Consider the following 11687-nt stretch of genomic DNA (forward strand, 5'->3'; position numbering starts at 1 on the left):
ACCTCCATGATGTGGGAATTCTTTGATTCATGGAATGCCAATTGAGTGCATCTCTGCAGTGGTATCCTGTCCTTTGTGGTGTAGCCGTGCGGAGGGGCAGAAGTGGATGACGTCTGGGTACAAGTGGTCTGCAGCAACATATGCAAAACATTCACCTTGGCCTCTGGGAGAGTCGGCATCCGTGAACCTGTGCGTCCTCGTGTGTATCTCCAGATGTGGTGATCCTGCTCCACGTCATCGTAGAAGAGCCACCACCCACTCATTCTCCACGATGGTACACTAGGCCCAGAGGGCCTCCATGGTCTGCCCCTTTTATGAGAAGTCTCTGTTGCTTCTCCACCCATCTCCCCGCTACTGGAAACTCTTCCTTCTCCTCCAAAACCATCCCAGGGCCATGGAGTGAGATGTAGTAGGCTTCATAGTGGGACGGATCCGGTTCTCCAAGTCACTTAATGTATTCTCTCAGGGTTCAATGTGTTTATTGGGGGCACACTGTTAGTATTTATTTATAAAATATTTTACCAGGAATTAATACATTGAGAGTTACCTCTCGTTTTCAAGTATGTCCTGGGCACCGAGTTAAGACAAATAATACATGGTTACAAATACAGTTACATAAATGAACAGGGTATACATTATATACAAGACATTGCGTGCACAGTTAAAGATAATATATATATTATGGGCATATGAAACAGTTACAGACCAGATTAAAATGTGAGACAGCCTTAGATTTGAAAGAACTTAAACTGGTGGTGGATGTGAGAGTCTCCGGTAGGTTGTTCCAGTTTTGGGGTGCACGGTAAGAGAAGGAGGAACGGCCGGATACTTTGTTGAGCCTTGGGACCATGAACAGTCTATTGGCGTCTGATCTCAGATGATAAGTGCTGCAAGTGGTAGGGGTGAGGAGCTTGTTCAGATAGCTGGGTACCTTGCCCATAAAGAATTTAAAGGCAAGACAGGAAAGGTGAACTTTGCTCCTAGACTCAAGTGATGACCAATCTAGTTCTTTGAGCATTTCGCAGTGATGTGTGTTATAGTTGCATTGGCGAACAAAACGACAAGCCAAAGTAGGGGTGAGGTAATTGATGAGTCGTGGACATGGACCATTGGCGAACATTTGAGGCTGTACCACCCCCTGGCAATTCCACTATTTGGAGCAGTCATGGTTAGACTCGGCACACACCGATAATCATGTCCCTGTAGTGGCGCCTCATCAATTACGTTCCACTGGAGATCCTTTGTTCTTATTCCGCACCCTAAAGCAATTGGCTCAGTCCCAGTTCAATTACTCGAGCCTCCTTTTTCTTGCGCTCTCATTGATCTCGTCCTTCACCGTTGGGTCTGTCACCAGACAGAACATGGAATTATTTGACAGTCATCACAAAGATGTGTACTAGCTACTGACATTGGTTGCATCTTGGCCATTTTTAAAGTTTGGGGTTTTGTTGTGGTGCACCATCATTTATTTTTAATGATAGTGTTGAATGTTACACAATCTTTCTATTTTAATCTCTAACAAGCAAATCCTCATTCAATTTGCTTCTGCTTCTTAGCCTCTTCCTCTGACATGATTTGAATATAATTTGTTTTTTTACAGAAATTAAATGCAAAAAGTAAAACAAGTGTTAAAGTTCAAAAAAAGGTATTGGATTGTCTGCCAGTTGATATTTGTTTATTTTGCACTTTTTTTCTTGGGGAAATCATATTATAGCAGTCTGACGAGGTTTATCATGAAGGATTACATTGAAGGTTGAGATTTTATCTTGCTCTCTCTGCCTGTGCTGAGATTGAGTCATGTCTGTAAAGTGCTGATACTGCTGATGAGCTCCTGTCTCAACTGAACTTCTAATCATGTCTCAACTTGGTTATTATGAGTGACTGGCTTCCACTAGTAACTGCCTAGCCTACCTGAGCCTGCCATAGCTAGCCACTGTCATGCCTGTACTAGGCTAGCCAGTATTTTGTGTTTATTTTCAAATGAAAGAAATAGCTTATGTACTTGCTATAAAACAATGGCAATTTGTTACCAGGTTTAAGGTTTTCACAAGTAAACAACGGGGTGTGTCTGCCATCCACATGCCTAAACTTTTACAGGCTAACTAGACAAGCTTGGTCCTTAGGCTGCTGTTTTCTGCAGTGTCGCCACTTGGCGTTATAGCCAATCTTGTCCCTTTAACTTGTTACTGAGCGATAGAACAGTAACTAGTGGTAGTTATAGGACATAGTACACACATGCATCAAGCCATGCACTATGCCAATGCCAAGCGTCAAGTTTGCCAACCTAGATGTTATACTGGTGGCTGTTGAGCAAGCAGTCTATCTTATGCATATTTATCCCTGGTATTGGAATCCTAGTGTTTTTTCAGGACCAAATAGGAAAAAGAGAACCAGATAAAGAATAAAAGAAACCAATAATTACAGAAATGTCTGCTTCATGTTATCAGTGTTAGTGCAGAGAATAAATCCTTGATTGAAATTACTGCACTTAGAATCTTTTTGCACTTTTTTATTTTCCTGAGACGAAGAAACCGGTGTATTTTATACCGTTTTGTCTTTTTCTCTGTGGAATTTACCACCAGTGATGCCGTCCTCTGAACTTATTACTCCATTGCTCACCAGTCTCTGCCTTTCCTCTTTTCCAACGCTGCCTGGACATAGTCGATTAGCTTCTCACAGAAATTTGCCGCAGTCTCTTCACCATGGGGCAAAAAGTATTTCATTCTGTCTTTGAAGTGGGGGTATTAAAGTGGAACCTGAAGACATTCCCCTCTCCATTTCATCCAGACAGCCCATTTCATCATGCTCATCATTATCCTCATTGTCACCATTATGCTGCTTATCAAATGTTTTTTCCAAGACGGAAAATCATACCACTGTCTAGGCTCCAAAAGCTGCCTGGCATGCTCCATTACATTATCCTTGAGCACCTTCTGCTGTAGGCACCTCCATTTTTAGCTGGTGACGAGGCAGGTTGTTTTGCTCCTGCAGCCTAGATAGTGACTTACGGGCTGTGTACGATTGGCTAAAGTGAGCACCTATTTTTCTGGAAACTGATAAAAATGCCCTGCACATTCTTAAAATCAGATATTCACCCGGCGCTCCTGTTAGGGTGTGCAAGCATTCAGTAACTCAACACTTGTCAATGCACAATGTTGTTCAATTAGTGTAGAAGAAGTAATTAAATGAACAAAATAAATAAATAAAACCTTCCGTACAAACACTGGTGAATTGCAGCTCAATCCTCACTGAACCTTCCTTGGTGGTCCTCCATAAAGGCAGTAGTAGAGAATCAGGGAGCGCAGAAAACCGGTGAAAGCATGGAAAATAAAAACAAAAGAAACGCACAAATAGTGCAACTCTGTGAAACAGAAATCAGAAATGCAGCTTCAAGTGGATATGCACCCACAAGGGTGCAAACGTATAGTGCATCCCACACGTAGTCTGTTGGTAGCTGTCTTCAAAACAGATGTGTAAATACACTTGTAGACCAGAACAAATAAGGAGCTGGACAAAGATGGTGAAAGTAGTACTGGTGTATTGTATAAAAAAATAAAATAAAAAACAATAGTAGGCAATGGCAACTTACAGGGAAGTTGCATTGGGCAACTAATTGAAGAACATTGTGCATTGACAAGTGTTGAGTTACTGATTGCTTGCACACCCTAGCAGGAGCGCCGGGTGAATATCTGTCTTTAAACTTGGCTTTTTCTATCACCATTGGCTGCACCTGTGTGTGTTTTTTGGGATTATGGAGACCGTGACTGAAAATGTTTCTCAGAATGTCTTCACAAAATGGCTTATTAGAAGCAGAGATATTAATATCCTCCTCTCTAAAACAGAGACACATAAGGTAAAAAAGGAACATATTCCAATAACTGAATTTGAGAAATTAGAAAAAAATATTATGTATAGAAACCCGGAAATGGTGGGCCCATATTTTTGGAAACATACCTTGCTGTAGGGAGGATACCGAGAAGTTTAAGACTCTTTTAAAAAAAAAAACCTCAAATTTGACTTTGACAACGAGCAATTTAATACAGCCTGGGATAAGATCCTTGATAATTGCTCGTTTGAGTTAATGCGGTTAATTAACGCTCATCATAGGAAAAGCCTGGGGAAAATTGATGAGGAAGTTAATAAAATAAAGACCACCATTGAACCATTAGAACATACAGCCGAGTTCAAAAAGAATGACATTTGAAATATGCCCATCTCCAAGTAAGGACTCAATCACACATTTAGATAAGTTATGGTGGGTAAAAGTGTCAAAAACCCTCCACTACAGTGTACAGCAAATAAATATTTAACTTGTGAGCACCCTTACCAATGGTGAAAAGCCGGGTTGCCGACCTGTCTGAGAGATGTGAATGTGCTCACAAGTGAAATTTTTATTTACTGTACGGTGGAGGGTTGTTGTCACTTTTCTACCCACCATAATGTATATAATGTGTGGTTGAAACCTATTCCAGCTTCACATTGCAACGCCAGCATAACCAGCCTCACACTGAGAAACTCAACAGGTTGCAAGCACTGTCTAAGTAGCTTTTACTGGCTATGTACTTCTTTAATCCAGACTCTGCTGAAAAGCTGTGTAATATGGCAGGCATATGCTTATAGGTGGACATGAAATTAAAAGGTGACACTGCTCATTTGCATGTCATTTTTCAGAATCTTTGGCTGCAGTGGAAGCGCTGTATGCCAAGAGATAATGGCGAAAAGCAGGTTTGCTTACCTGTCTGAGAAATGTGCATGTACTCACAAGTAATATTTTACTTGCCAAGTAAAGACTAAATTCTTTCCTAGCACATGGAAGATTGCTTCACAGCATTTTGAAGAGGTGCCATTGTTTCCATATACTTCTGCAGAACTTGCTCTTGTATTGACATTGTTTAACTCAGAGAAGTGCAATCTCTTCCTGCTGCACCTCTCTGCCTGCTCCGGAGCTCGCCCTCCCCCACACCTGGCAGCTGCATCAAATGACGCTCCGGGGTCACGTGATGTCACGCCACGTGCCCCGTGCGACACATGACCCCGCGGCGTCATTTGACGCTGCGTTGCCATGGAGATGTCACAGCGTCTGAATCCCGGTAAGTTTTATTGTTGCAGAGGCCTCACGCAATCCCCCGGCATTTAATTTAAATGCCTGGGGGAAGAGCACGGGACCTCTGCAACCGCCGCGCGCCCCTAGACTTATCTCCCGCACCCATGTTCCTTGTAGAAATTAATGTTGATTTAAGAGGGTTATGGAACAATGGGAGTGGGTAGTAGACAGCATTTGTATTGGTTGGAATCACTAATGTTTTTGAGGTTTTTAAGTTGATTAATCTTTAATTCAAAGTACATAGGTATATTCAGAATTGCTTTATAAGTAGTGTATTAATGTTAAGTAACCCACCAATTGACTTGTGGTTTAAAAAGATTCCAGTATCAAGCAATCCTTGCTTCTTGACACCAAGTCAGCTTGAATAGTAATAAGCAAGTATTAATTATGGACCATTGAAAAATCGGGTAGTGTGATGTTACATCACACTACATAAACTGTGCTTAAGGAATCGTAGAATCGTTTACTCTTATTGTATCTGGATTTCCAACAAAAGCAAAATTGTTCTACTATTTTTTTTAATCAGACTTTTTAGATCCTAAATGGTTTAATGTTCTTCCAATATGTTTTGTTATTTATTGAACAGGTCAGAAAAGACTCACAGATGATCAGGGTGGAAGTGTGGGAAGTTGTTCTACAAAAAAACTGAAGCGAAGCCACAAGTCTACAGTGATGCAGAAGAGTAAAAGTAGTAAGTAATTTTATGCTAAGCCCCACAAGCTAGATAGGGCATGCAAAAACTCCCACTAAACTAATGTATGTCCCTCTCCACGGGAATCTTTAGTAAAAAGCAAAAGATTTCTGTGTGGTAACAAATTGGCAAAAATATATTAGAAATGTACCTATATAATCTACAAAACAAAAGCACACACAAGTCTCTAAATAGGGTAAATCCTTTATTAAATGAAAGTAATCGAAATAAATAAAAATACACTCAAGCATTCCCATCAAAAGACTGGTTCACTGTAATAAAGATCTTGAAGTGATTTTTTTCAGTACACTACAAACTAAGTGTATCAAGCTAATTGTTGATTTAAAATTCGCCGTTTAAGGCAGGAAAAATGTGAAATCTTATGGTTTTTTTTTTATTTTTATGAGTTCTGTAGTATTGGTTAATACCTACTACATTTTTTTTAATTCAGATCTTAATGGGGGTAATATAGTATTGCTGCTTTAAGGCATTTATTTTATTTATTATTTTGTTTGTTTTTTTTGCTTAGCAAACAGCAGTGATAGCGAGGAGCTTTCTGGTGGTGAAAGCCTTACAAAGATGCATTCTGCAAAATCTGTTCCTGCGCTGAAGTCACAGCACACCAAAGTTCCAGCAAGAACACATTCTCCAGGAAAATATGTTAAGAACAGAGAAAAGGATCCATTTCAGAAGGAACATATTGATCGCCTACCTAAAGTTTACAAATGGAGTTTTCAGATGGGTAAGAGTATTTTTCACTCTTACTGCCTGCCTTCTTTTTAGATAGCTATCATTCGTATTTCTTTGTTTTTTTGGGGAAGGGGGGTTCTTTTTTTTTTTTTTTTAAATCCTTCACATTTCTAAGTTTGTAGCTTTTTTGCATTTGCTCTTTTCCTTACCAATTTGGAGTTGGCTTATTTTTCTTAAGACATTTATTGTTTTCTTTCTTTTCCTACACTTCTTTGTGAAAACCTTTGCATTTGTCGGCAGATTCATCAAATTGTAGGAATATTAACGTAAACTATTTTTATAAACTCAGTCACTGCAACGTTGGAATAGTTTCAGCATTTGTTATTCATTTGGGTTTGCACCTCTGGTAAAAGTAATATTGTATTTTGCTGTATAGCCCAAATTTGCAAAGCTATTAATTGTACTTTAAAGTTGTATCTACCATTTTTGTTTCAAATTTTAAACGTCTAAATGCTTTCACATTACTGAGACTGCGGCTTCTTTAGCCCTTTGGGTGCCCCAAGATGTAGCCACTATGTGGCTGGCCCTTTAGGGGCCCCATGACGGAGTGGCTACGTCATGCCCACACAGTCCTACTTTTCATAGGTAGATGGCGTCCAGTACATCTCCAATTCAGACGCTTGAGATTTTCGGGGGGGTAGGGGGGGGCACGGGGATTAGAGGCCCCACGCTCTTCCCCAAGGCATTTAAATTAAATCGCGGGGGAGGCACAAAGCCTCTAAATCTCTTACCTGGTCTGAGCTCCCTCTTCGGTGACGCGTCGCCATAACGCAGCATCAACGGGGCCAAATGGCAACGTGTTGCCATGTCAACATGACGTCATGATGCCGTGAAGCTCAGAGCCGGTAAGGGGAAAGCTGACGGGGGTCGCAAACAGAAAATTTGCGCACCCCTGGTATAACCCAAAGGTGTATATAGAAAGACTAGTAATGAGGCATTTATTTTTAGTTTTTTAATAGTGGTTTCCTGTGCAATGTATAGTTTAAAATGAATACTGGTGTTGTGGAAACTAATGTCATTAATTAACTTTCAGCGGATCTTGAGAATTTGACAGGTGTGGAACGTATTGCATTTCTTCAAGGAAAACTGCAAGAACTTCGGAAGCACTACCTCTCTTTAAAATCTGAGATAGCTTCTATTGACAGGCGGAGAAAGCGTTTTAAGAAGAAGGAAAGGGAAAGTAAGTTTTTCTTTTAGTGTCTAATGGTTTTCCTTATAAATAGTTTCTTTTATGCCCTTTGCCTCTTTATCCAATACACTTTGGTTTCCCTTCTTGCATAACTACTGTTTTTCAGATCTGAAGTCCCCTGCTCGCATAAGGGTTCCTTATTAACAGAAATGTAGAATTGATGTACAGGCTATGTCATTACAGATTTAAGTAAACACTTAAGGGAGGGCCATGTATACGAACCCTTTCGCTGCCAGAAAACCCTTTGGGATAGTGATTGCGTGATTGTGACTGGTTGTCCACTTACGCTCGCTCCTATAGTGTTAAGAACGTGATCTAGAAAACGAGCAAAAATTACATGATGTTCAAGGAATGACATAAGGGCACTCCAGAGGTTAACAAACTAATACCATACTCAACTAGACGGTCGGTCTTTGTTAGAAAACAAAATTAATTGCTGTCCTTCACACACTTATGTGAGCCATGTAGTATGTATTATATGCAGTTATGTTTTAATTACCTAATCATCATGAATTGTATTTTTTGTTTTCTCCTTGAAAACAGGTGCAGTTGTATCATCCACATCTTCGTCGCCATCTTCCAGTTCCATTACTGCGGCTGTAATGTTAACCTTAGCTGATCCATCCTTATCTAGCTCATCACAAAATGCAATGCCAGTTGAGTGCAGGTGACAGAAGGACTATTCCATGCACTTTGCACTTACAAGCTATTGAGGCCATGGATTTATTTTTATACTGCACAGCAGCACAAGAATCAGGCAAGCACTATTTTCTATTGCATTCTTGATGTGCTGTCCTTGCACTTAAGTGCACTTTTAATGAAGTAAAAGTACAATAAACTTTTCTTCAAGCAATAATTGTTTCCACCTAGTCTGGGAGTTCTGTTTGACTCTGAGGCCTTCCACTGTGGCAAAGGGAGGCTATTGATCACATATGGAGGATTATTCAGGTGGTATATTGTGCTCTTTTGAGAGTGACTGATGGAACATTTAATATATTACAATTTATTTATGAAAGCAACCTTGTTTTCATTTCAGTAAGCATGTCACCTCATTGTGACTTCAGATATATTAATAAAGCACAGAATATTTGATTCGAAACTTGATAATATAATTTATGATTTGAAAATGTTGCCTTGGTTCTACAAACTATACATTAAAAACATTCTTGACAAAGAACATGTTTGCATGTACTAGGAGTTGGAAGGCTTACTCAACGCTCTTAAATTAGGCTGAAAATGTTGACGATTTTGAAATCCTAAATGTGGCTACTTTGCCATGTTGTGTATAGCTCAGTATTTTTTTACATATATATCACTTTTTTTTTTGAGAAGAGTATGATTAACAAAGTTGTATGTAACTTAAGAAAATGTCAAGATTGTACACAGCCACCAAAAATGTATGATGTATTACATTATCTGTATTACATCATACATTTATACATTGTAACCAGTTATATTTTTTTCTTCTTGTATAAAATGGTTGTTTTTTCTTTTGGTTTAAATTGAAAGCAACACAAATGACTGAGTTATTATTAACGGTTGCTGATATATGATCACTGTCGCCAAAAAGCCAATGCAGCAAAAAAATATATATAAATAGGGTTTGATGGGGGATTAAAAAATCCCTGAGTGAACTATAAACCTTATTAACATGGGGATTTTATGTATTTTAGATTGGTACTCACATTGTAATGTGTAACCTTGAAAGGCATTTGTATATGAGGGGAATGTTAATTGAAGCTATTAAAGTAATTGCACTGTTAATACATAACACTGTATAGATTGTTTTACTGTTTTAATTCTGTGTATGTATCTTTTGGAAATGGAATTGGCATGTTGCTTTTGTTTTTCATAATATAACTGTTAACATTTCCAAATGTTTTTGTTTGTTGATATTTGAGTGTTAACCTTTACATTTAACTTTTTTCTAAAGAATACATTTCAACTTCATGTATATACATGAACTGGTTTTGTTTGTACTGGACCATAAAGGTTTTTGGAGTCGCAGAAAATTGCCATTATGGCTTATAAGAAGGCATACGATATTTATTAAGTTCTATAGATGGTGAACAATGTACTATATTGTAAAAATGTAAGAATAGACCTAAAAAAATAAAATGCCATAGTTTGTGAATCTCTTATTTTTATCTTTTTTTTTTTTTTTTTACATCTTGTAAAATGTACATTTATTTCAAATGTAAAGTACAAATGCGCTTCAAACGCTACATCAGCGCCTTTTATATAGAGAACATACAAGTGGGATGTGAAACTACGTTATGTATAGTAGTAAATGTAAACATATTTTATTATTGAAAAGGGCAAAACAAAAATACGGTATGTATGAACAGTAGAATTTTATTTATTTAGCCCCACCGTTGAAAAAAATAATTAACAATACAAGGTAAATAAAGTCAAAACAATTGGGATAAGCGCAATAGGTAAATTAGACAGAAGGTAAGGGGAGGCCCTACCTGAAGAGTTTACAGTTGAAGGTGCACGTTTTAGAACTTCAGCAAGTAAGGACAGACTAGTAACAGAAATGTAAAAGAGCATGATGAACTGTAGTGTTTGAGTAATTCAGTGGTTTTCAACCTGTGTAGAAATGTGTAACCCTTAAACTTGTATTGTGATTCTGTGAAACTTCAGCACAATTACCCTATGTAAAGAATATACTATTGTGGTAGTGTTAAATTTCATAATTAAACGTTCGGATTTTTGTATTTTGTAACATTACACTATAGCATTTAATAACCCGCTTGAATTGGTGCATTAAAAATATGGCAAAACTCAAATGATTGGGTCTTGAAGAGTAAAATGTTCGCAATTACCAACATTTTTATGGGAAAACGCTGGTAAACTGTCAGAACTTCAGGGTTCCACTGAACACATGTTGAAAGTCATTGAGCTTATTAATTGCATGAGAAACTATTTTTAAAAGTTGAGCTTATTCCATGGTATTTTTCATATACACAATATACATGCTATATATTTTCAGAAACGTCAGAATCTTTAAAGTAAAATGTTATTGAGCATTTTTATTAGAATTCATAGAATTTCTTTTCAACAATCTAGAGTATGTATTCTTAAAGGGGTAGTTCCCCTACTCTATTTCCCGCCCCCTTTTTATTTACATGGGTGGGAAGCCGACCGTCCCCAGAGGTGAAATACACTATTTTCAACTGTGTTGGCCCCCTGTTCCCAGATGCATACCAGTAAAGTTATAGTGCTGGTACTGTACCCCCCAGAGGAAAAGAAATGGAGGTTTAAATCTCCAGAGTGACGCGGGCCAATAGGAAGCTGCAGCATCATACACAGAAGCAGTAATGCTATGTTTCCCCGTTACGTACCCCTCTTGGGACCCCCTGCTTCCCACTCATATTTTTGTTTGCACATACCGTACCGTTACTACCTGTATTGTTAAACACACTGAATAAATGAAATACTTGCATATGGATGAAGGTTGGCTGAACCCATTAGAGGTCTTATTTTTATTTTACAGTGTAATAAAATTATACTCTGGTTGTGAGGATATGGATTTGTGGGGGAGAGAAATGAATGCTTCTTCAGTGAGAAGTGGTAGTGAGATTTGAACTTTTATATCCCTTATTTTCAAAATATTTTCTCCCCAACTTAGTCTAAAAAAAATTTTTTTGTAGTGCAACTCAACTGTTCCAATGTGGGTAACTACACATCTGGAGGGGATTCCTTTTGTGATCTCATGTTTGATGCACTTGTTATCATTCCTTCTATTTTAGTTGCTATATAAATAAAATTATTATACATACATACAGCATAAAACTGAACAAATATGCACAAAACATAATTTGGAACAATTAAATATATTTGTCTTTCTAAAGGCAATGTTGGACAAAAGAGTTAGCCAGGCAGAGAGTTTTAAGGTATAGTTTAAGTTGGAATAGGTTGAGGATCTTTTGTGACATCTCCGTGCTTAT

General features: G+C 38.2%; 1 protein-coding gene and 1 pseudogene across 6 annotated transcripts in view; one reads left to right on the top strand and one right to left on the bottom strand.

The window, feature by feature from the left end:
• The window catches only part of ARID4B (AT-rich interaction domain 4B), a 97476-nt gene extending 87608 nt beyond the window's left edge, over positions 1-9868 (top strand). For all 6 annotated transcript variants that reach the window (XM_075596768.1, XM_075596767.1, XM_075596769.1 and 3 more), the window contains 4 exons: positions 5691-5795; positions 6325-6537; positions 7579-7725; positions 8278-9868. In XM_075596768.1, the coding sequence (XP_075452883.1) occupies positions 5691-5795; positions 6325-6537; positions 7579-7725; positions 8278-8405 (593 nt within the window). In that variant the 3' untranslated portion in view covers positions 8406-9868. The remainder of the gene's footprint in view (positions 1-5690; positions 5796-6324; positions 6538-7578; positions 7726-8277) is intronic.
• Positions 5814-5940, bottom strand: LOC142494081 (U5 spliceosomal RNA; annotated as a pseudogene).
• Positions 9869-11687: the final 1819 nt, after the last annotated feature.

The sequence above is a fragment of the Ascaphus truei genome, chromosome 4, assembly GCF_040206685.1.
Source record: "Ascaphus truei isolate aAscTru1 chromosome 4, aAscTru1.hap1, whole genome shotgun sequence".
Classification (NCBI taxonomy): domain Eukaryota; kingdom Metazoa; phylum Chordata; class Amphibia; order Anura; family Ascaphidae; genus Ascaphus; species Ascaphus truei.